Genomic DNA, 25,926 nt, shown 5'->3' with positions numbered 1-25,926 from the left:
ACTCGTTTTAAATGTTAAGTACATACCTTATTTTCCTGAAGTTCGCGATGAAATGAAGATCCAGGGAGGTGGGAAATATTCTCCCTCCTCCAGCACGTCTACACCCAAGTGGTCGCTGCCGCCAACATGCAGTCGCATCTTACCCAGTTTCCATAGTAACCTGCTGATTGGCACTTTATTTTCAGAAAACTATGAAAAAGATACAGTGCAGATAGGGATGTGTAATGTTGATCTAAGCTTCTGTTAGGTCAGCTACAATGTTAATAGCCAAACAAACCACTCAAAAAGAAAAAAAGAAAGAAAGAAAAACAAGCACACATCCAAGCACACATCCAGCATTTACAAGATTTTCATTAACTAAATTTTAAAACTATGACTATTAAAGCCTAAATTATACCTATTTCCCTGCTGCATTGTACTGGGATTAATTTCATTCCATTCCCATATTTGTCATAAAAATGACAGAGGGTAAGATATAGAAAGGATGAGGCACCTGACGTCAACCATGACAAGCTGTAAGCTTTTAAATTCACCATCTGACACAAGCAGCAAAATGATTTCAAAGTTATGATTTCCAGCTGGCAAGGTGCTTTAGAGCTTATCGCAGTGGAATCTCAAACCATACCCACAGTATCGTCTGGGGCTTATACAAATTCAGAGTTTGGAACCGAGACGTGACAATGTGTGTAGTCAAATGTCCTCACGTCCACAAGGCAGAATGAGTTGCAGGGGTTTATGGGTAAAAGTAGGATAAGCCTTTTAGTATTCAGGTGTGGTTTGGGTTCCTGCTGTGATGGGAATTAGAATGGGTCTGTTTACACGGCAAACCAATTTGGACTTAACCTGACCCTCGCCAGATGAATTTCGCTCCGCCTAGCTCCACTCATCCATCTGGAACCGATCCATTGGAATGGTGTTTCCGAAGGCTGGGCCTAATCAAAAAATGCTTGCATATGATTGAATAAGCCACTTGTCCGTCATCTATTGACGTGCTACTTCAACCACTCACATCGAAGCCACCCCCGTAACGCTGATAACAGTCTCACGGTCGCTTCTCCACTACGTCACATCTATGAAACTCCCGCCCTGCGTCCTGATTGGCTGAACCATAAAGTCGGTTGCAGAAATCACTCTCAATGGAAGAGGTCCCAGATGGATGTGAGTGAAGCTAGGCGGAGCTAAGCGGAACGAAATTCATCTGGCGAGGGTCAGGTTAATTTGGACTGTGTTCTCTATCAAAATTCGACCATGGCTATTGTTCGCAAAGCATGCCTGCCCTGAATTGGCTCTTATTTGGAATTGGCGGGTAATTAATTTGTTAAAGAACACATGTGAACCTTTTATGACCAAAATACTCTATACTGATTGCTTTTCTCCTGAGGCATCACTTTTAAGTCCAGTCTTAGATATCAGTCCCTAGCTAATGGAATGCATGCGAAAAAAAACTCAAAGCTATATGCAGCTATCAGTTCAACACCCTGCGTTACATCGTACTTTTCCTTGAAGGAAATCTAGAGAGGATTACAATACAGAACACTTCTTTATGTATCCATGTTAAATCAATTCACATTTTCATCTGCAATAGTCCCATATAGTACCCATAGTAACATGAAGTACAAATAACTGAAAAGTGTAAGCCACATAGGAGGAAACCTCGGCAGGTCACACATGCAACACTAACCCTGGCTTCAGAATGCTCAGCTAAATGATAAGTGACATGAAATCCCAGTGGCTTTCCGATGACGGTCTCAACTATGCTGTGAAGTCAGTGCCTCCATGGTTGCACTGAGCAGTGTTGAGTGGCTCGAGAGAAGGAGGATTTTTTGTCATCTGTGATACTTGGCTAAAAACCAACTACCAGACTTTGGTACAGATCAAATTAATTACATTTATTTTTGGAATATGTCTTCATAAAATAGATCATTTCGCAGTAATCTACAGTAGCTATGATGGCAAATAATACAAAAATGAATGACTGTAAATCTTTATATATTTTCATATGTAAAAAAACATGTCTTTAGGAAGTTGCAAACAGATGTATGAAGAAAATGTTTCATTACACAAGGCACTCCACCAAAACATCTAATTTAAAAAAGTTAAAAACACCTCTTAGCTATGTAATAAGTATGCTTCAATTTGATTAAATCATCTATAAAAGCAACTTGTGATGCATTGCTGTAATAAGGCACAAGACAGACCACTTCTGCTAAGGCTCTTTGGCCAGCACATTTATTTCCAGTGGAGTCTCAGGTGTTGCAGTGGCTATTGTTAATGGTAAGCATACCTGTCTACATGCACCCGGTTGGGTGTGCACCTAATGAATGAGCGTGTTACAATGCAGGATTTGTGTCAAAGTTGCATAAAGAGCTGCCCTATGGGGCATAAACAAGATATTCAGTGCCTGGACTGAACATGTAAGGAGCAGATGATGCTGTTACAACCCAGCTGACGCTCCACCAGAAACATTTTGGCTGGCTAAAGAGCCTTCCATGCATATGGCGCATTATTGCAAGAGCAGTTTGTGACCAGACATAACACCTGGGACTCTCACACAAGACGCATCACAAAGACACATCACTGCAATTCCATTATGATCATTTCATGCCATGTATGTCACATGTGTGTGGCCCCAAGGTCTTTAAGCCCATCAAGCGCTGTGAATTTGGTCTCAGTCTGTTCATGTAAGCATTCTTAAAATAAACACTGACACTAATTAGCCAGAGTCTAATAATACAATCACACCTTTTGCTTTGTAGCCATAGCAACAGCAATCGCTTTTTTTTAATTTTTTTATCAAAGGTCACCTAGAGATTAAGTTTGAGGGAAAAAGATACACAATGACACTCCAAAATGTGTATTTGTGTGTGTGTGTGTTATATGTGTGTGTGAGGAAGAGAGAGAGAGAGAGAATGTGTGTATAACACAGGTGACCCAAGCAGGAGATAAATTAAAAGAATATAGCTTCATTTTGTGATAATACTGTCATCTCAAAAAGTACACATCACTCAAAAACCTTGTATAATTCAGATTAGCTAGAGGAACCTTGCAAATATCAAGTGTTTTATCAGAGTTTGTGACTTTATTACGTTCACCTTTGTCAATATCACATAAACAGGGTTTAATCACAGCAAGCTAGGATATGTTTTGTTTGAACTAATGTTCAAAAAAGAATAGTTAACTAAAGGCTCTTTTTTGTTGCTTTCTTCTGGCAAAAGGAACATGACATGACGATTTCTTCACAGCAATCAGTTTCCTCTTATCCCAGGGTAACAGTATTAGGACTTACGCAACTTTCAGTTCCTTTGAAACTGCAACAGACAAGCAGTGTAATCCATTGGAGCAGCTTGATCCACAATGGCAGCTTGATCCACAATGGCAGCTTGATCCACAATGGCAGATCCCAGAGAAGTGTTGTTGCTATTCTGGAAGTGGGAGCCACTGAGGGACAGTTAGTCAATTCCAGTATGTAATGACAACAGGCTAGGTGGAGTAGCAGGTAGCGCTGAAATAAACACACTCACTCAAGTGGAAATAAAATTGAACAGCAGAACCACTATCCATTTTCCAAGTGAATGGGGTGCTTCATGTGTTCTTTCTAGACATCTTCCTCATGTGGGTATTCAAGAAAATGGGTTTGTGGAGGATTTTGACCTCACAATAGCACACTGGGTGTGTTGCAAGTGTTTGTGTCTGTGACGGTCTTCCAGTCTTCAAAAGCATGAGCCATGCTTGCTAAGGTCTGCGCTTTACTGAATCAATCAAGGGATAGATGGAAGAGTGGAGACATCCATTCTCTTCAAGGGCCAGGTGCCAGGGGGAGTTGTACCTCAATGGCTGACCAAACCTAGGGAGGGAGGCAGAGTGAGTGTGTGCAGCACAAATCAAGTGCAGAGAGAAGAAGAAGGCAAGTGAGAGAGAGAGAGAGAGAGAGAGAGAGAGAGAGAAAGAAGAAGGCAAGTGAGAGAGAGAGAGAAAGAGAGAGAGAAGAAGGCAAGTGAGAGAGAGAGAAAGAGAGAAAGAGAGAGAGAGAATTTGAATTTTCAAAAACTCTTTATTACAATCTTAAAAATACATCAAGATCAACTTGACACTGTACTCAAAAAGTAAAAGTTAGGAAAATTTATTAAAGTAATGTGCAATCTGTAGCTTATCATTCTCAACAATACACATCACGCTGTTGTAGCACCATTTTTCCTCAAAAACATCAAGAATCTTCATAGATTTATAAATCAATCAACATACGACACCTTACAAGAATAGAGAGAGAGAGAAAGAAGATGGCAAGTGAGAGTGAGAGAGAGAGAAAGAGAGAGAGAAAGAAGAAGGCAAGTGTGTGTGAGAGAGAGAGAAAGAGAGAGAGAAAGAAGAAGGCAAGTGTGTGTGAGTGAGAGAGAGAGAGAGAGAGAGAGAGAGAGAGAGAAGCCAGATAAAAAAAAAGCAATTTAAAGCAATGAAAACAGCAGTCTGGTCCGTGATAAAGATTAAAGGTCCTGGGCATGAAATGTTTACTCTGCTACAGATGACCATATGGCTCTTCGGTGAGCTGATGTGGTTACTATGTAAAAGCTAGGCATCTATTTAATGAAAATGGCAGGATGGATTGGAACAAGCCGAGAGGCAAGACAGAAAAACACGTTTTTCACATTTACACACTTTTTTTCTACTTACCTTGGGGTCTGAACCTATTGCATGACGGAATAGAGGTCGTTGTCATGGTAACAGGGCCATATTAGTCTGTGCGGTGGAGTCATCTAGTGAAGGTATATCGACAGAGGGGAGAAGGTGGTGGAAAGGTGAGAGAGTGCTTCTTCTAGACTATAGTTTTACATGCACACCAATTAAAGACACTGATTTGTGATCAAATGAATGTAGAAAAAAAATCATCACAAATTACAAATGTTTTGAGGACAAAAACTTTACAACATCGACAATGCAACAACATATACCGGTAGTTTTCAACGACATTTTCACTGTCTCTTTCTCTCTGCATTTTCACTGTCTCTCTCTCTCTATCTGTCTCACTCACCTACTCACACACACAGATGAACACACACGTCAGGCAGACAAGGTGAGCGTCTGATTAAACAGACGCATGTGTTATTCACACTTTTACGTTAAGTAAAGCTCTGCAACCTAGCAACTACTGTACTTTTAGTGTGGAAAACAACATGTCCACTGCTTTCTTTTCTCTGTGGATAATCACCCAAACAACCTTCTCAAATGTTACACCATGGGGTTATGGGATGTTTTTCAGCGCAATTTTCTCTCTTCCCTATTACATATCACATAGTGAAGTAAAGGAGAGACATACTTCAAAATCCAATTTATTATTTATATATATGTGTGTGCTAAAAATTATACTAAGACATAAAAAGATAATAAAAAATATTCTCAGAACCATTAAATTATGCAATGAAACAGACATTGCCAGAGATATTTTTTTTTAATAGCCAACTTGATTAATCTTTGTTATTACACGGCTCTTTAGAGTGCTGCAGAAAGTTCCATTCACATGAATGGGCCTTTCCAACGTTCGGGCCTATGTTAAATCTATATAAATCACCGGCAAAGTATATAATCACCGCTGTCAATGGCAACGGGTTGATTAACGTCTTTCATATCCCTCCGCAAGAATTCCGTTCGCTTATTGCAATGGAATTTTATTGAAAGGGAAAGTAAGCTAGTAAGACGTTGCCACGCAACACCTGAAACTGTCAAGTTCTATCTGTGTGGCGAACTATTTATTTTGTCAGCGGAAGACACGAAACGGTAGCAAAATCATTTTTAAAGATTCATTGTGTTAGGTTTCTTTTCTTGTTTTGGCAAGTAGCCGTGTAATAAGCGGGATAATGTATTGTCCGCCGGTAATTATCAGAAAATAAGTCCCTTCAGGTCGAAGCAAAACCCCTCCGCTGCGCGTCGGGGTTCTGTTCTCCCTTTCGGGACTTATTTTCTGATAATTACCGGCGGACAATACATTATCCCTTACTTCATCCACAGATGGTGCTGACCGCACCAGAGAAGGCACTCACATTGCTGACCACAGGACACAGGAACCCGGCTCCCACATTAGGCTGGATGTCCACGATGGGCAGGGTGAAGTCTTTGGGCACTCCCGTGCTCCCCTGTTCAGGGCTCAGTGACAGGTGGGTCTTGGCAACACAGATCGGCAAATTTGCCAACCCCTTTGAGAAAGAACGAACACATTAAAAGACAGCATTGACAACAAGCTCACCATCAGTGATACAAAGTAGACCGCTGAAACAGAAACCTCTTAGATCCAAAAGGACACATTAACAACGGATAGAAATAATAAGTGTTAAGCTGATTTTTTTTAATTATGGCCCCTAACCTGTTTGGTATAAAGTCTGATCTTGTTCAGTGCTTGCGCTGATAGCTGTATGTCTTTGGCTCCATACATCCTCTGGGCCACTGTGCGAATCTTCTCTTCAATGGACATCTTGAAAATAATTAACACCTCTTAGGGTCTTCAAAACATTAGGCTAAAACAACACATCACTCAAAGGTGACCTGAACTCCTTCAGCTCAACCCACTTATTCAAACATTCTTTAGATCAGTGGTTCTCAAGCTTTTTTCAGTGATGTACCCCCCCTGTGAAATATTTTTTCAGCCAAGTACCCCTAACCAGCGCACAAGAATTACTGCTATGCTTCAACCACGACTCCATCGTTTGAGTTTTGAATGTGATTGACAGGTGGCATGTGACAGGTTGGGTCGAACCATCCTGGTATGGGGGCGACTCTGGGTTTTTAGGATAATGAAATTGAATAGCCTACTGAAATATAAAATTCATTTTATAACTTACATTTTCCTGAAATATTTATTATTAAATAATTGTTTTTAAAGTATTTTTGCATGGATTCTACTTTTTAAATATATGTATATTTTAAAATCTCACGTACCCCCTGGAGTGCCTTCATGTACCCCAATTTGAGAACCACTGCTTTAGATGGACAAAGACAGAATCTCTGGTTTTTAAAGACCACTTGTGCCCAGTTAAAATATCTAACTTTATAGTCTGTATTATTTATAGTCTTTAGAATTAATTGTCTTTGTTTGAAAAAGTCACTAACCATAATGGGGGACAGGGTAGGGATTATGAGACTCACACGCAGGTGTAATAGGGGGTCACAGTCGCTTTAGTTGGCGAGTGCTAATTGCCTGAGGCTTTGTCGTCAGCTACGAGCTGAAGAGATGAAACAGCTGTGGTGGTGTGAGTAGGAGTGGGTGGTGGTGGGGCTGCCATTAGTTAATGGGAAACAGGGGCATAGTCTGCATCAGTGTGAGGAGGGTCATATAGATTTGGATGAGCTAAGTAACCACCCCGACTCACGCGCATGTACAGTATGTAGGCTGCACACTCACTCACAGTGACACACACACACACACACACACACAGACACACACACACACACACAGACACACACACACACACACACACACACACACACACACACACACACACACAAACAATCTCAGACAACATACTATACAACATAGTTGCATTAGGCAACCGTGGTCATTTCCTGTTTTGTCAGTCAGAAGGTTCTATCACTTGCAATTAAATGAAATCTAGACAAAAAAAACTACAAATTAACAACTTATCTGAGATATGATGTTCACGCAGGGTATGGCATTACAGACCAATGACAATTACTTTCACGGCAAACATATATTAATAATAAATGAATGAAATAAAGAGAGCAAATGCCCTTCTTTACCTCCAGGGGGTAGAGGTACTTAAATAAAGAGAGCAAATGCCCTTCTTTACCTCCAGGGGGTAGAGGTACTTAAATGGATGGGGGACCTCTGCAGCTCTCTGCACAGCCTTTCCCAGAGCCATGGCGCCAGCGCCTCCTTCAGCCCAATGAGTGCAGCGCACCACATCAAAAGCCCCAGCTAACCTGGCCTGGGCAGAGACCATCTCCAACTCATCCTCTGTGTCAGAGCTTTGGAGGAATACACACACACACACACACACACACACACACACACACACACACACACACACACACACACAAAAACAGAAATACATGTTTGTTCATACAAGTATGTGATAGCTGACTAACCACAGGGGAGCTAATGATTTGAAAAGACTAGTGGCTATTTTCATGAAGAACAAGAGCCACATTCTACATTTTCAAAATTTAGAAACGGATTATAACACAGTATGTTTGCATGTACCGGTAAGTAGCCTCTTTGTCACACGTGTAAAAATAAGTGTAGATTTAATCGGAACCCAGAATAGAAATTTTTCAAATCCTTTGACTACTACACAGCATAAAAGTAGATACTATCTGGAACGTTTTTCTAAGGAAAGGTTAGAGTAACATGGATGGCAATTTCATCAGAGACTGGTTGAAGCCCTGAAGACATTAGTCTGAGTCATACTAACAAAATATATACAGCCTATAATTACATTTCCACTGAACTTGACTGAACCTTTCCCTGAAATGGAGTAGGAGAGCTGGTTATGCAAACTCAATAAAGTGTCAAAATAAAACTATGGATATGGGAACAATGGATGGTGAGTCATACTCACACAGGTAAACCTATGACATGTTTAGCAAAAGCTAGTGTGTGTTTGTGTGTATGCATTATTTCAGATATGGTACATCTAAATTGATACACTTACCAAAACATATTGATGGCTACCACCACTGGTAATCCATAAACTCTTGCATTTTCAATCTGTCTTCTTAAATGGCTACAGCCAAACTCCAATCGGTTCACATTCTATAGGAAAGATGTAGCTAAATGTCATTATTAAGGTGACATGCAATCAACAAATGCCTATCCTAATGCCATGGTAACTTAGTGATATGTTTTCTACTTTTTGCATCAATCTTGAAGTGAATCAAATGATGGTGTATTCTTAAAAAAGTACATGTAAACATGATTTATAAACTGTACACTGTTGAAAATTAATAACATTTCTGTATACAATATCAGCCACTAATATCTCACCATATTGCAAAAACTACTCTTGTATGTCCATATTACTATCCCCACCCTTTCAACTGTATATTGCATCTTGATTGTGTCTGTTGAGGGGTCCACGACCATGGCACCCTTGACAGGGACAACAAGGAAGCGATCATCCTCAGCTGCACACTGACTTACAGGCTCAGTCCCTGCCCGGTCATGCTCGATCAACCTTAAGCACACTATGTTGATTGATTTAGTGTATATAGTATATTTAGTATTTAGTATTTTAGTATCATTATCTTCTACTGTCTCTATTGTACAGTGGAGTTTTTTTTATATGTATATTATTTACTTTTTCTGCTGTAAGTGCATGTTGTGTGTGATGTCTGTATGCTACTGAGACCTTGGATTTCCCCTTGGGGATCAATAAAGTATCTACTGTATCTATCTATCTATCTATCTATCTATCTATCTATCTATCGATCTATTATTTGTTATTAAAATGTCATGCTGTATTAAGGCACATACATAATACCACAGTGTTGTTATGCCATGTTAGTGTGTCAATGCTTGATGTAAATACATGCATACATATAGCTCAGACAACAGTGGAGTTCATTGAGTGCACTCATACAAACACATGAGACATTACTTCTGCTGCACACTTCGCTGGTGAGGTCAAGCTAGCTGTGACCTGCAGCATGGAGATCTGGTCAGTGGACAGAGACATCTTAACTATGCAAAGCCAGACCGTACAGTAAACATGCCCTGGCGACAGTAAACTCTCTCTCTCTCTCTCTCTCTCTCTCTCTCACACACACACACACACACACACACATACACTCTTTTACTAATTTACATACACACACACACACACACACACACACATACACAGACAGACAGACAGACAGGCAGACAGACAGACACACACACACAGATACACACGTGGTCTCTAGCTTGTTCACTAATCCTGTCTCTGAGAAAGGTTGGATATGTTTAGTTTTCCCAAATGCACTGTGGTTGCCCTGAGTGTCTCAACAATTTACATCAGCCTAGCAAGCGCCTCAGGCCCTGCTGCTTGCCCAGGAGATCTGTTCCTATGATCTCTTCTTCTATGTACAAAATCAGCTATGCATCGCTCTCTCTCTCTCTCTTCCCCACTCTCTCTACCTTTCTCTTTCTCTCGCTCTGTTCTGTCCCTCTTTCTCTCTCTACCTTTCTCTTTCTCTCCCTCTTTTCTCTCTCTCTCTACCTTTCTCTCCCTCTTCTCTCTCTCTCTCTCTCTCTCTACCACCTGTATCTTTCCATCTCTGACGCTTACGAGAGCCTGATGCGTGAGTGGCCCTGGGTGACCCTGTAATGAGAGCGTCTGTGCGCTTGTCTGCACTCTGCCGCAGCCTCGCCTCAGTGACAGCGCACTGGGAGGCCGGCGCGGGCTGGCTCCGGCACACACTAACACGTCCCACAGCGCAGTAGTTACACAGGCATCACAGGGACAGACAGAGGTGGAGGCAGGCAGGCTGACAGCACGTTTTTAATGGCCCAAGTACAAGTTTGTGTCCTTTTTTTCCTCAGAGAGTAACTGTGCAGTGAAACAGGTAACATGTCCATTTGACTGTCTCATTCTTAGATAAGGTGTCACTGGCTGAAAAGCAGGTTCCTTTTTTGATATATCTCAGTCTCCAGTCAAATCTGCAGATAACAAGCTATGTGCTAAGCTGTTATTGCGGACAGGTGCGTCATCCTATTTGAAGCAGAACGCCAGAAATAGAAATAAAATAGGTGGCAATGCCTCAACCAAGGCTTACTAATGCTATCCCATAACATATCTAAGTTTATCATTTCTAATTGTCTCCCCAGTATATTGACATTATTCAGAATTTATCCATATCTTTTTTTATCCATGATGTGATGTGAAGACATTACAGTATGTGAAGAGCAACAGTGTTTTTATACACTCATGTTTTAATAACTGTCTTACCTTCTGATCTCCTCCGTGCATCTTGAGAGCACGGACAGTAGCCACCATCACCGTCACATCCGGCTGCAGGCCTGAATATCGGCACTTAATGTTGAAGAACTTCTCCAGACCAATTTCTGCACCGCAGCCAGCTTCAGTCACTGCAAGAAATTGAGGGGGAGTTGGTCATTCAAGTCTTTGATACTGTATCATTACATTGGCAAATCTGTACACTAGGGGCTGGCCTGACAGCAATCCAGTTCAGTGGTTTCTTTCACTGAACCCATCAGGTTAAAAGTACATTAAACAGTAGCTATCCAATCAGACACAGGGGAGCCAGCAATGTGCTGTGTATTTCTGTGTATTTCTGTGTCAATTCCGCTGTTCAAATGCTGTAGTTATTTAAGTTATAAATGTAATGTACTCAACAATGCTTTAGTTACTTGGTATGTTCAGTCTTCATTTATGTGTGCAAGACAAAAGATGAAAGATATCTATTTATGATGCTCCTGCATTATTAACCCACAGAATTATGCTTCTCATTTTGGACTAAAATGTCAGTCTGAAATGATCAACTCGAGCTGTCCTTCTGCAATACTAATGCAGTGAATGGAAACGATCCCTCTCAATCAAACCAATGAATGACAAGGGAGCAGGCAGCGGACAAAATCAACCAGAGGCCAACATCGCACCCATGAGAAAGACATATTAAACTGAAGATGACTCACCCACAAAGCCTGCGGGCCCCACCAGTTTCAAGGCCATTTTGTCGGCCAGGATGGACGAGTTGCCATGGGCGATGTCAGCAGATGGGCTTGTGTGAATAAACACTGGACTCCCCTGGGGTTGGGAGAGATAGACCGGACAGAGAGCAACAGAAACCAAATACATGAAGAGTTATGACATCGATATGTGTCTGATATAATACAGGTAGAGTGGCGGATACAGGCTGAACAGGGCTGATCTGATTCCCATCTGATATGGAGCATTAACTCCAAAATCAGGTGCTATTTGGGTAGCTCTGGAAGGTCATGAGTTGAATTACCACGATGAAACAAAGCCGAACTCTACCATGACCATATTATTGTGCTAACAGCACTTAGCATGGCCCCTCCCACCTAGATATTTTTTCAGAGAGATAACCGTTTCCCTCAGACAAGAAAAATGTCAGGCCAATCAGCGACGAGAGGGGAAGTCGAAACCAAAACGTATTGTGATAAACAGAAGCAGCAACTCCTGCAAACATCGCAAAATGCAGTTGGGAAAATGTAGCAATTTATTTACAGCAAAGGTAGACTCACATACATTGTTTCCTGACTGTTGATGCTGTTCATTGTCAGTTTAAAAAGTTTAGGCGAAGTAAGAAGCAACGTTAGGGATCTCTGATCAATGTGATTGGTAAGGCTAAACCAATGATTTTAAAGTTAGTGCCCGTCGCGATTGAAGTGTTGCAAACATTTCCCAATCAAGAGTAACCAGACTAGTTTGGATTTTACAGGCTAAACAGCACTTAGCAAAAGGGAAAATAGAATATAGAACAGAAATAGAAATAGAAAATGTTTCTGTATTTCCAGGGGAAGATGTCATCCTCACTATGTTTATTTTCTTTAAAGAGCGCAACAAGATTTGCATAATTCAACATCTGTTCAGTTGGGCCGCCCCAAGCTCTAAGCCTGCAGGGGAGGAAATGCTTGAAAGCAGGGGAAAGGTTCAAATAAGGACTCTCACCTCCACTGTTTGCATCAAGCAGGGTTTCAATGCATCTCTGAGAAGGACGGTCAACACACCTGTGACACCCTGCAGGACACGGTAAAAGTTATTGTCAGTACACATTAACCATTCAATGGTTGGCCGTACAAAAAAACCCTTTGGTATGGTATTTTGTTCCATTTTCAACTTTATGTCAATGAGTCACTACAATAGCCTACATTATACTGTATGCAAGAGGTTCAACCAGGCGCTTAGGTGAAATTATCAAGTCCTCAAGCGGTGCTCTTGGGGTAGGGAAAATCCAATAAAGCAATAGTATAGGTCCCAGGCACTCAAATATATAAGAGGAGAAGGAATTCTTTAAAAAGCCTTTATTGAATCTGGCTTAGGTCATTTAAAATATTGAGCCAACATGTTTCGACCGAACATGGTCTTTGCCCTGAAGAAGACCATGTTCGGTCGAAACATGTTGGCTCAATATATACCCCCTCCGCTGCATGGCTTTTTCCAAAGACTTGGAAGTGGAGGTAGTACACGGGCCTCTGTAAAAGGGGACTGTATAATACCATTCAGACGCACCGTTTTTGGCCAAAACGTATTGTCAGTAGTAGGAGGTAAACTATGGAATAGCTTGCCCCTCCCAATAAGAGAGTGTCCTACATATAACACCTTTAAAACTCACTTAAAACAGTGGCTCCTAGAAAACCAGAGATGCACTCACTTTTAACTGCCACACATGTAATTTCATCACCCACTCAATTTTACTATCAATTGAATGTATAGAGGTGGATGAATTATGTCCTTGTCTTCATGTATTTCTGTTTCATTTTGTTTGTTTATTCTGTCAATGTACTGTATATGTCACCCTTATGTCCTCCTTGTCTTCATGTATTTCTGTTTTGTTTCTGTTTGTCTGTTGTGTTCTGTTTATTCTGTTAATGCATATGTCACCATTATGTATTTAATTTTACAGTGTGTTGTCCTATGTCACCTGCCTAGGGACTGCAGATGAAAAGTAGTTCTTCTTACTAATTCTGGCATATTTACATGGTGTTTATTACACAATGTTCATTAATATGCATTGTCCCTATCAAATAAATCAATAAACAAATAAACAAATAAACATTATACTGTATCACTGGACCTCACCTTGCCAAATGTAAGTAGCCTGTTGGCTTTTGCAGAGAGATCCAAGATCACTGGTAATCTAGATGGCTTTCCAAATACTAATTTGTAGGCTAAGTGATGACAGAAAGCAGCAGATTTGCTTCTCCTGATGTTTGTTTACAATCTGCCAAAGCACCTGTGACCGTGATCCAGAGGGGCCAGCACAGCAGGCTATTTCTGCTGCTACTGTAGCTTCTATATGCTTGTTGCCATACCAGAAAGCTCATCTGTAGGCATCCACTGGGTATGTACACACACACCGCAGCAAGTTTAAAATGCCCTACATACACACACACACACTCTCACGGAGAGGCTTTCTCCAGAAACTAACCAGGTCTTCCGTGGTGACAGGTTCTCCAGAGCAGTCGCTGGTTACCACCATTTTAGCCAAGCGCTCCTGCAAGCCCTGAATGCTTGTGCTTAAAGCCAAGATGGCCATGATTTCATTCCCTATGGTGTGGCTGAGCTTGTCCTGTTGATAAGAGACCCAAACACATACAGATTGATTTAAGGCTGGTTTGTATGGCACCCACATATACTCTCAAAAAACAGATACTTGCATGCAAACAGAATATCTGCAAACCACACGCACACACACACACACACACACACGCACACGCACACACACAAATAACCCATATAGCCAAAGGTCAGAAAAAGTCAGAGAGTTCTAAATCTAGCTCTTGTTGGCGACATACCACAGACACTTTGAGAGGATCAATGTCCAGTTTCACAAATTGTCTTATCTCCTTGTCAGTTAGTGTCAGAGGGTCCATTTTGTCAATTCCAAGTTTCTAAAGGTCAACGAGTAAACAGAGAGTTTTAGGTCAATGCAGAGGCTGATGATGTTGAGCAGGGTTTGCACATGAGTTAACTTGCCTCCATCCTCTTCAGCTGAGGTGTAGAAAATTCTCTCTGACCATCGCGAAGAGGGACCAGGAGATCAAACAGAGTCTGTGTAAATGGAGAGAGGAAATTCAGGCCACTCCAACACAAGCCAGAAAAACAGCACATGAGAAGAAATCTCATTAGATGGACACAGTCATATGTAACCAGACATCAAAGAGAACATATGCACTCTCAAAAACAGTCAGCACTCTGCATACACATGCAAATGCATTATGCATAAGCATTGCAGACACATATACATGCATACATGATCAAACATGCAAACCTTTACATATGAGGACACATATGGCTAAACATTAACATGATAACCCAGGGGGAGGGAGTCACCTGGTGGTTTTGCTGAGATTCACAATGCATCCGAGAAGTGATGGAGTCCATCACCAGACTTGTGGCTGTGGAGACTGCTTGAGTGTCGCTGGTTAGTTGCAGACTGGCCTTTTGAAATAAACAACAAATTATAAACAAACAATGAAAATAAACAAATCAACTATACCTACTTGAACAAATACCCTTGTGACACTGTGTTTTCCTATTCTGTAATGATTTAACATTATTTTGAGGAAAGTGTCCATACCTCCTCTATTGGAAGAATTTGGGCATATCCCCCTCCAACCGCACCCCCTATTGAGAAGGAGGGAGAAATCTTAGTAAGACAAACCATTTTATAGTGGTAGCTTAGAACATCTGGAAAAAGGAATAGGATATCTCATCACCTACATCATTTTACTAATCAAATCGGGCTAGCATACAGCATTACCCATGTATCTATATTATTTGCTAAAGCTAACTGTTTACCTTTGACGCTAAATGTAGCCCCTGCAGTAGGTTGCCGTATACAAGCAATGCTGTTTACATTAAGGTGTGCCCCAAGTGCTTGAGTGAGTCCAAGGGTGGTTGTGGTCTTGCCCTCTCCCAGTGGAGTAGGTGTGATTCTACACAGGAGATCCATCATCAAACACAAGGAAATTAATAGCCTCAGGTAATGTGTGTCCATCAATTTTCCCTTACTGCTGAGTGCACATTTGTCAATAATGGTTGTCTCACAAAGTAGGCTAATGTTATGTGTAGCTCACAGCTCAATAGACAAAGTGCTAATAACATTAATAACTGGAATGGAATGGGATGATTGGAACAGTGTATACATAACAATGTTTATAAAGTGAATCTAACCCTATATTAACACTGCAGCAACAGCAACATCAGGTAAACATTGCGTTCACCTAGTCATAACTATTTTCCTTCACTACAGTGGGCAGGTTTAGCATTAATGTACACTCACTATACTGTATACAGTAGTTTTATAGAACTTTTAATTTTTAATGTGTATTCTACACACAGTGCTCTCAGAATCAAACCCTACCTTATTATAAATAGGTTTATTCTATAAATATCGGTTGACATTTTGACCAAATATGCTCAGCATGGGAGCAATTGTTAGTGAAGGGTTTATTTATTGTTGTCAGTCAGTTTAACTGGAATGCAGTTTGAAAATTCCAATTTGATTCCCATTTCCATTATGATCTCACCCTGTGACCACCACATATTTCCCATCAGGCTGTGCTCTCATGCGCGTCAGGACGTCCAGCTGGACCTTGGCCCTGTGGCGTCCGTGCGGCTCCACTTCCTCCGAGAACAGGCCCACCTCCCTGGCAAGCTTCATGACAGGCTTGGTAGCACACGCCTGGGAAATTGCAGCATCACTGCAGGAGGTAAGCAAAGTGGCGTTACATAAAACAAACAGCGACCACAGAGAGGAATGGAGATGGAGAGACGTCAGCAACGTTAGATTTCGCTAACAAAGAGGACAAGAGCAATACAATGTTATGTCATATTTCCTAGGAGACACTAATGCAATTAGACTAACACTCTTAATTTAGCCCGAGAAGCTGCAGTCATATGCAGAAAAAAAACTACTGCATGGTCGTGACCGGAGCATTGCTCCGTGAGATATACTGGTAAAGTGCTCTCGTGATTAACATCTCCAGCATTGCTCCGTGAGATATACTGGTAAAGTGCTCTCGTGATTAACATCTCCAGCATTGCTCCGTGAGATATACTGGTAAAGTGCTCTCGTGATTAACATCTCCAGGGGGTCTGCCTGTGGCGTCTACTCTTAAGCGGATCAACAGTGCTGAAACACCCACATGCAGAGTATGTCCGTTAGAGTATGTACTTTAAAGTCAATGGACTTATTATTACCGTGAATTTTACTGAAGAAAGTCACAAAACAAACTCTTCCACTATATTAATATAAGGCAATACATTATCTACAAACACAGTAGCAGAAGATAGAAATGGTAAATGCTGCCCACTTCTTTCCATCATGTCTAGCCTTCTATAAAACAAAACTACTGAAAGAATATAGAGAGAATATACTGAATAGAGTGTTATGTAGGTGCTCTATTTAGTTCAAAGTCCTGACTGTCCAACAGATGAATGTCAGGGCATCAAATGGGAATACCTTGGCTTTGGACGCACCGGTTTCAGTTTGATGTATGTAATGTTCCACTTCCCTGGACGATATGAATTCAGAAACCGCTTGGCACTCTGAACTGTGTTCTGGTACAACCAGACAAAAGGAAAAGTAATCAGGTGTGTATACTGTATATGTATACATTTCATGTCAAAGGTTAAAAGAAATAATAAGCATTTGTATCAAAAGTCTCCAAGGCTTGTCATAATTAAAAGTATCCGATGATCATAAAAGAAATTAATTGAAGCCCTTGTGTAGAACTGCGGTGGACAGAGCATCGACTCTGCAGCTGTGGGGGATGCATTTTGTTCCTGGTGGACGCTGTGTTTTTTCAAGCATGCTACTAAATAAGATTCCCCCTGGATTAGCAGCTCAGATGATTCATGCTAGCCGTAAAACCCTGTCAAGTTTAATTACAACAGCATCTGTCATCACACAGGCAAAGAACCACTCCGGAATGAAAAGATCTACCTGTGAAAGACTAAATGTGCCCCACTGTATCTTCACTTTATTCTCTCACTCTGTCTTGTGAATTTACTATGACATTCTCAGTGTTGTCATTTGATCCGTAGTTAGAGTTTAATCATTTTGTTTTACTGTAATATTCAATCGGGTTTTCCACAGTTTTACCTATTCTTCACTGATTAACTTTTCATCAGAGGTTTAGAAAAGCTAAAACCTGAACACAAGGCTATCCCTCTAGCGTGCCAAGTGAGATGATTCACACGGCCTACATTAAGAGATAATTCATTTCCACATCAAGTGTTAGAGAGAGGCGTTGTGCATACCTCCATCAGCATGGCCACTGTCATTGGACCCACGCCTCCTGGCACTGGGGTGATGAACCCTGCCCGCTCCTTAGCGGAGGCGTAGTGGACGTCCCCGACCACACGTTTCCCGCTGGGCTTACTGCTGTCTGCAGGAGGAGGTGGGCGGGACAGGAACAGCATGGGGGAGAGGAGGAGAAAGCGTTAAAAGCGTTTCCTCAGGTCAGAAAAGTGGAGAGAGATGTCTCAACAGTGTCCAGTTTGTAGGCAGTGTATGTAATAATAAATGCACTGTACAGTAGTTATACAGTATATTTGTATATTGTTGTATGGTGTATTGTTTATAATAATGATCTTGTAAATGTACTTGTGAAGTGCAATTCATGATGAGCACTAAAGAGCATCAACAAGGGAAGATGGAATAGCAGAGGTAAAATCAAGGTCATTGGCACAGTTCCCACAAAGCAATGTCCATCAAATGTAGGCCTATTAGTTCAGTGTGCGTTTCGATACAAGTCTCTCTCAGACATACATTAGCGTGTATTTAATAGCGTGTTTTTAGTAATTGCCCTTGTAAATACACAGAGACAAAGAGTGTGGAGACCTGGAATGTGATTGATCCCGCAATCGATGACCACGGCCCCCTCCTTCAGCCAGTCCCCCTTCACCATCTCAGCCTTCCCAGCGCCCACCACCAGGACGTCCGCCCGGCCCACCTGTAGAGAGAGGCTAGTGCTGTTACTCGCCCACCTGTAGAGAGAGGCTAGTGCTGTTACTCGCCCACCTGTAGAGAGAGGCTAGTGCTGTTACTCGCCCACCTGTAGAGAGAGGCAGGTGCTGTTACTCGCCCACCTGTAGAGAGAGGCAGGTGCTGTTACTCGCCATTGCATCATCGTCGTCATCATCGTCGTGTCACATTGTTATGACTAACCCCCAAGCCATTCAATAAGCCATATGCAACTACAAACTGCACGTTTAGCGCTGTGGGTGGTGGGTAGAGAAGAGGACTGCTCAAGTATGTGTCCTCTTCAGGCTGTGTGTGTGTGTGTGTGTGTGTGTGTGTGGCCTTTGTTTATGGCCGTGAACTTGTGAATGTAAAGGCATCCGCTGAATATTCTGAAGACACACTCTTATGTGTATGTAGTCCATTTTTTCCAAATCCTATTAGCTCTGTGTCCAAGTGTCTCTTCAGCTGACCTATATTTTCATTCCACACCAGTCAAGCTCTTTGAAAAAAAAACAGTAAGGCCTAGCATTCAATAGTGGAGCAAAGAAACAACATTGTGGCAAATTTAGTATGCTGAAAGTGCAACATTTTTCCGTTGAGATTACAGCAGAACAAAGACAGTCTTGACTTGAGCAGCCATGGCAATAATCGCCATGATTAACCTCTGTTCTCTTCTCATGTGATTAATGGTAAGATGTCAAGCACTACTCCGAGCACACGCTAGAGGTGCTTATATTTTTTTTTCATTTCTGTATTCTGTATGGCACGTATACAAAAGGACTCAAAGAAAGGGTCATAAAATGAAAATGAGTTACAAAGAGTAACTCATGAGTAATTAAAAGATAAAAGAGAAAATCAGGGTGGATAATAATAATTGTAATAGATGGTGACAAGATAAAAGATGAAAGTTTGTTATCACCTGTGCTGCCAGATCCCGGGTCTTTGAGTGACAGGTGGTGACTGTTGCGTGGCTCCACAGCAGGAGGTCGTGCATGGGGGCTCCCACGATCTTGCTTCGCCCGATCACCACCGCGTTCTTCCCAGCCACAGATACACCTGCACGCCATTACATAACAGGCTGGTCACCGGTGTCGCCTCTTTCCTCTCTTGATAGCAAAAAAACCCACTGACAATGTTTTGACTACAGTGTAGGCTACGTAATAGAATAGAATAGAATAGAAACTGCCATACAACAATGTTGGTGGTATTTTTTGTAGCTCAGTCCGGTGGGGGAGGGGATAAAATAAAATAAATAAATAAGTAGAGTTGCAAATCTTCAGGAGTTCAGGAGTCTAATTGCTGAAGGGTAGAAGCTGTTGTTGAAGCGCGTCGTTCCAGTCTTCAGAGATCTAATAAGTAATAAGCTGACGGCAAGTTTGAACACCAAGGCTTCCACCACCACATTCTTCCCACCACAAACACAGCATGTATGCAACACAGTGATGCCTCGTTCTTCTGCCAACAGCACATTATCTACTATTTGTGCTTCTGCCAACAGCACATTATCTACTATTTGTGCTTCTGCCAACAGCACATTATCTACTATTTGTGCTTCTACCAACAGCACATTATCTACTATTTGTGCTTCTGGTTAGATGTAAAACTGTATTTTATTTTACTAGTCTATTTTACAATATCGTACATGTATTTGACAGTAAAGTTGAATCTGATAATCTAATCTAGTTAGCAATGATAATTATGCAATGATAATAAGCTGACAACAACACTAAAATCAAGGGTTCAGTTTTTAGGACGCATAATTTCAAGGCAGATGAAGCCTAGGCCTGTACTGCATTTTGAAGAAGCGCTTCTGGTCTAAAACTAGCAAGATAGGCCTACCTATGTGAAAAGCATGTAAAAAAACATGCAAAAATCACCAACAGCCAAGTTGACACTGATAAAAGCTTGATATCATGATAACTGGTGTCTTTTGATGATATTGTTTGTGATGACATGACCTTTCTTACATTTTCACTGACTGTTATAACCTGAATCACAGAACCATAGTTCATGGAGCCTGGACAGCTAATGAGAAAAACTAGAAGTGTGTTTATCTATCACATCATATTCATATTGATCATATTGCACCAAAATTTCATTTGAAGATGATAACAAAAGTTACTCACAAACACATCCACCCCAAAATGAAATTGTTTCATAGTTTCATTTACAGTTCATGTTTCATTCACAGTTCTCAGTAAACATCTGTTAAGTGAATTAATGTAAATACATATGCAATCTATATGCAAATGAGGCAGATCTGCAATTTAGTTCACAGATTATAGACATCTCATAAACCCAGCATTATAAAGATGTAGCCAGATGCATGTAAGCTACTTTGCTTTCATAGTGTATCTTCAGCTTTATTCAGATGCTCTTTATCCCTAGTGTGGGTGCTGTGTTGCTGTGCTTCATTTGCATAGCCATGAACTGAATTGATGATGAATTATGATCTGGGGTATTAGGAGTGACTGAAATGTTGAACATGCATGACGTCACACACCTGCCTGGGCAATGAGCTCCATGCAGCCGTTTGGTGTGCAGGGGATGAAACAGTCGCCCAGGTCCCCACGGGAAAGCTTCCCCGCATTGATGCTAGTGAGGCTGTGTGGAGAGGAATACAACAAACAGTTATACAAATAAGTTGCACAAATTGACAAACCAGTTTCGTTTTTGCTCACCTCACTGTCCAAACCGGAATGTCTGCTACTACATACTGTATGTATTAATATGCTTGTAACATTCAGAGAAAAGCCACCAGGGAGATGGTATCTTAAGTAGCTTGGATATTGTACAGTATGTATTATGCAAGAACTGCTGGTTTTTCCAGTAGCCCTGCCAACCTATTAACCTAGGTAAATTGGCAGCTGGCCTATACCTCCCATATATCTTTGTTTATGGCCATAATAGGACCATTTTAAAAGTAGCTTTTCCTCGTGGTCACTTATTAGGGAATGTGTGATAACAAGTGTAGTGTATAATACAATATGCCATGTTAGCACACCTTCACTAATTCCTCTTCCTAGTCACACATTCAGTTATTCACAGCTACTGTTCAGCAGAGGGCAACCTTCTGTCTGTTCTGAATCGTGATTGGGTGGGCCGTAATCTTGTCAGCATGATTTGTTCTCCTTTTTTTGCCACTGTAATATCTTGCACCAAACAGTGGATGAATCAGAAAGCTGTGGGCGTCTAATACCGAGCGTGTATTTTGGCCTTTGCTCGCGACCAGTGGCTGGTCACACCAGAGCAGTCGATAAGGCAGACCGAGTGAAGTCGGCTTCAACTAGAAGAGACTGGGACCACAATCTGTACTCAGGGCCAATAGCATGGGAAATCACATGGGGCCAAGGCCAAGAAAAACACATAGAACTTATAGGCCTATGCACATAGTGGAGTGTCTAAGCAAGACAAATATCCCTTTTTTGCTTTTTTTAAATTAGCTCTATGGCATGTTCATTTGTGATCATCCACAAATTGTTTATTTTGTGAAAAACGGAGGAATATGAAACATGGTCACTTTCACTTTCATAAAACAACCACTTTGCAGTCATGCAAAAAAACTCAGTGACAAGCCATGTTTTAGAATGGATCATTTCAAGGACTCACTCACCCATCAACATCCTTCTCTGGAGCCACTGCGTTGGTCACCTTCTCTGTGTCGATGGGGTTCACTGAATCCAGAGGTAACTGCACAATCAGGCCGTGCACTGCAGGGTTCTCGTTAACGGACACAATGCTTCGCAACACCTGCGAGACGCACAAGAGTAAGCATGTACCACTCTCCAAAAAGTAGCTTTCTGTTCCTTCAGCATTTATCACATTCTGAATTACAGGAGAAGAGATGTCTTTGCCAGTATTCATTTCACACTTCTTTTTTTTTTCTTTCTCTCTCATTTCCTCTTGCCTGCCCAAGTCAACATGTCTTCACATCAACAGGTCCATAATTTCAATTCAGACCAAGAGACTGTTTAGCCTTGTTATTATCATTATTTGTATTATTATCATCGTTACTATTAGCCTTAGTATTATGTTGCGTCTTGTCTGGGGAAAGCAGCTGGGGAATTTTTTGTGGCCCCCACATAACAAAACGTTTTGCGTGTGCAGTTTCTGGAAGGTCATTGTAGTGAAACAGAAACATTTCAGTTGAAAGGGACACATGTAAAGAGTGAGAATGAGACCCAGAGGTGTGTTTTTCCACTAAGCAATGATTGGCGCGGATGACCTTGGCTGTTGCCACATTTAATCTATGTGACTAAATGGATGATGTGCAATAAAGCGGCTTGACTGACGGCTCCATGCCACGGTTCCTTACCTCCTCTTCTGTGGCAGTGCTTGGCAGCCGGATGTGGTTGGCACTGATTCCAATCTGGGTGAAAGACAGAGAAGGAGCCAAGGGAAAAACATGGCAGTTACAGACTGGAAGGTACTGTATTTAGTAATGATACAAAGGAAACCAAGTCCACAGAGCATGCTGTATGTTCCTACATTCAGTTTGAAGTGGTCCAGGACGTGCTGCATCCACATCCACTTTATTTTATCCACAATCCAAGGATTGTACATTTACTTGGGTAGATCATTACTTTTTTCACACTCAAAAAGGCAATACAACATTCCTTATTGTCTGTTGTACCAAAATCCAACAATGTTACAATAATCATGCAGTCAGCAGCAGACGACTCTAAACACTGGGTCTGACGTTACATGACACCAATACAAGATCAATGGGTCTGATTCGTCAATATTCTGTGATACATTTTGTAACTCAACTAGGACAATGGCTCTAATGTTGCCAACATTATTCAGTTTCTGGGAGTGTAGTTATTAGGCAATAATACAATGTGTGCGTTCATTATTCATCACTTTCCACAGAAGCGTCTTCTAGAAAGGCAAAAAGGACAATTGGCTCATAATTCTGCTGACAAAATCCACACTTTCCTGTAGAGTAACCAGCCTAATACCCTGATGTCAGAGATGAAACCTTTAACTTTTGTGCCCCACTATGTGCTTTAAACAGCTGAGTCCCAGCAATAAGAGCTCTGTGGATGTCTCCCTCGACTCATACGGGTTATCGTAGGTCTTCTCACCTCTGCCGCAGCCTTCAGCTTCATACTGATGTACAGATTGGAGTCGTCCCTGTCACCCACCTACGACGTTGAACACATTTATGTGAGTAAGCAAATGAGGCAATTAGGTGATTAGGTAATTGACAGGCAAAAGAGGTACAATGAAATAAATAAATAAATGAATGAATGAACCTATGATAACATCCATAATCTAACTTGTCCATCATCATTACTGCACACTTGGTACACTGAAGGAGATGTAATACTGAGCGCTGCACTCCCAATTCCTCTGGCCGTATTATGAAAACGTATTATTGTGTCAGATCTATTGTTCTGCAATGTTGTCTCATCTGCTCCTGACAGCCATGCACAATGATATTACAGACCGCTAACATTTGGGATGTTAGCCTTCTGGAGAGACTCATGGGTCATATAGTTAGGGCATTTGGCTCGCCCTGACTTACGCACGGATTGTTGCACAATGCATGTCAACAGAGTTAGCATAGCTTTTTTTCTTCTTTCAGTCAGCACACAACACACTCTGCCGACCTTTTTAGGTTTTTAGTTTTTGGGAGCCATGCCAATTCACAAAACGGCAGTCTCTTTGATACAGAACACACAAAACCAGGAAAAAGATATCACATCACCGCAATCAGATAACCGTACAAAGAAAAAGAGGGACAGTGTGAAAGAGAGCGGAGGACTGAGAGCTGTGAAAGTCATGAAGATGTTAAGGCTTCACCTGGAGCACAACCAAGCCTGGCCTGAAGCCTGGGAAATGGCTCCTCATCTCAGCCACGTCTGTTTTCAGCCTCTCCCTCACCAGCCTGGACAGAGGGAGAGAGGAGACAGAGAGAGAAAGGGAGAGAGACAGAGAGAGAGAGCAAGTCGGTCAGACATTAGGGCTCTGTATAAAAGGTCAGACATTAGGGCTCTGTATAAAAGGTCAGACATTAGGGCTCTGTATAAAAGGGCAGACATTAGGGCTCTGTATAAAAGGTCAGACATTAGGGCTCTGTATAAAAGGGCAGACATTAGGGCTCTGTATAAAAGGGAGAGACAGAGAGAGAGAGCAAGTCGGTCAGACATTAGGGCTCTGTATAAAAGGTCAGACATTAGGGCTCTGTATAAAAGGTCAGACATTAGGGCTCTGTATAAAAGGGAGAGACAGAGAGAGAGAGCAAGTCGGTCAGACATTAGGGCTCTGTATAAAAGGGAGAGAGAGAAAGAGAGAGAGCAAGTCGGTCAGACATTAGGGCTCTGTATAAAAGGGAGAGAGAGAAAGAGAGAGAGCAAGTCGGTCAGACATTAGGGCTCTGTATAAAAGGTCAGACATTAGGGCTCTGTATAAAAGGTCAGACATTAGGGCTCTGTATAAAAGGTCAGACATTAGGGCTCTGTATAAAAGGGCAGACATTAGGGCTCTGTATAAAAGGTCAGACATTAGGGCTCTGTATAAAAGGGCCTGTTATGGTTTGGCCAGAGAGGACTCAGGGGACCCTTTGCACTCCAACTCACTGTGACGTCTTGTTGCCGGAGATAACCGTTGCCATGGCACGCTGGCCACACCGGCATCTCACGGCCCCGTGGCGGAGGATGGTGGCAGCAACGGAGAGCATGTTGAGCTTCTGGAGAGAGAGAGAGAGAGAGAGGTGTTTTTATATGTATGTTCATTTTCTATTATTCCTGTGAATGCTTTCGCAATGCAGCATATGATTTCTCGTGCCAATAAAGCATATTTGAAAGAGAGAGGGAGAGAGATGCAAAAAGATAGAAACAGAAAAAGATGAGGGGAAAGAGAGATAGAAATTGGGAGAGTGAGGGAAAGATGAAGATACGCAATGTCTGCGTCAGTGAGAAAGCAACAATAAGTTGGCCAGCAGTTCAGCAGACAGATGGACACATGGTTATGACTTAATCTGCTGAGATCAAGTGCAGATTGAGAAGTATGAGAAGCACCACAAGGCTCTATGTGCAAGATGTGCAAGCAAGACAGGGCCAACAGCAGAGGAGAGGAGAGGACAGGAGAGGAGTGGAGTCCAAACCTTTCTCTGGTCTCCTGCGGTCCCTCTGCGTCCCGATGTCCAGCTCCTCTCCCCTGCTCTGTCACTGGCTCTGCACACTGCTGGCCGTGCACAGCTGCACACTCCTGCACCCCTCGTCTGTGGCCGCCTCCTCCTTCTCCTCCTCCTCCTCT

General features: G+C 41.8%; 1 protein-coding gene across 1 annotated transcript; it reads right to left on the bottom strand.

The window, feature by feature from the left end:
- Positions 1-2,873: 2,873 nt before the first annotated feature.
- On the bottom strand, positions 2,874-25,926 carry mthfd1a (methylenetetrahydrofolate dehydrogenase (NADP+ dependent) 1a, methenyltetrahydrofolate cyclohydrolase, formyltetrahydrofolate synthetase). Its single transcript, XM_076272886.1, has 27 exons — positions 25,775-25,926; positions 25,248-25,357; positions 24,472-24,556; positions 23,751-23,810; positions 22,979-23,032; positions 22,277-22,413; positions 21,167-21,267; positions 19,583-19,719; positions 18,541-18,652; positions 17,958-18,085; positions 17,158-17,255; positions 16,223-16,396; positions 15,492-15,628; positions 15,271-15,317; positions 15,024-15,131; positions 14,667-14,741; positions 14,486-14,581; positions 14,119-14,259; positions 12,639-12,707; positions 11,639-11,750; positions 10,932-11,071; positions 8,658-8,758; positions 7,794-7,971; positions 6,353-6,460; positions 6,033-6,185; positions 4,669-4,751; positions 2,874-3,844 (listed from the first exon to the last, which is right to left on the bottom strand). Exons 2-26 carry the CDS (start codon positions 25,346-25,348, stop codon positions 4,683-4,685), a joined length of 2,721 nt encoding a protein of 906 aa, XP_076129001.1. The 5' UTR covers positions 25,349-25,357; positions 25,775-25,926; the 3' UTR covers positions 2,874-3,844; positions 4,669-4,682.

Source organism: Alosa pseudoharengus, unplaced genomic scaffold (assembly GCF_046254945.1).
Source record: "Alosa pseudoharengus isolate Yale_2024_CS ecotype anadromous, Long Island Sound unplaced genomic scaffold, YU_APseudo_1.1 YU_APseudo_1.1_scf_7, whole genome shotgun sequence".
Classification (NCBI taxonomy): domain Eukaryota; kingdom Metazoa; phylum Chordata; class Actinopteri; order Clupeiformes; family Clupeidae; genus Alosa; species Alosa pseudoharengus.
Note: the sequence above shows the minus strand (reverse complement) of the source record. Positions and strands in the feature narration are given on the sequence as shown.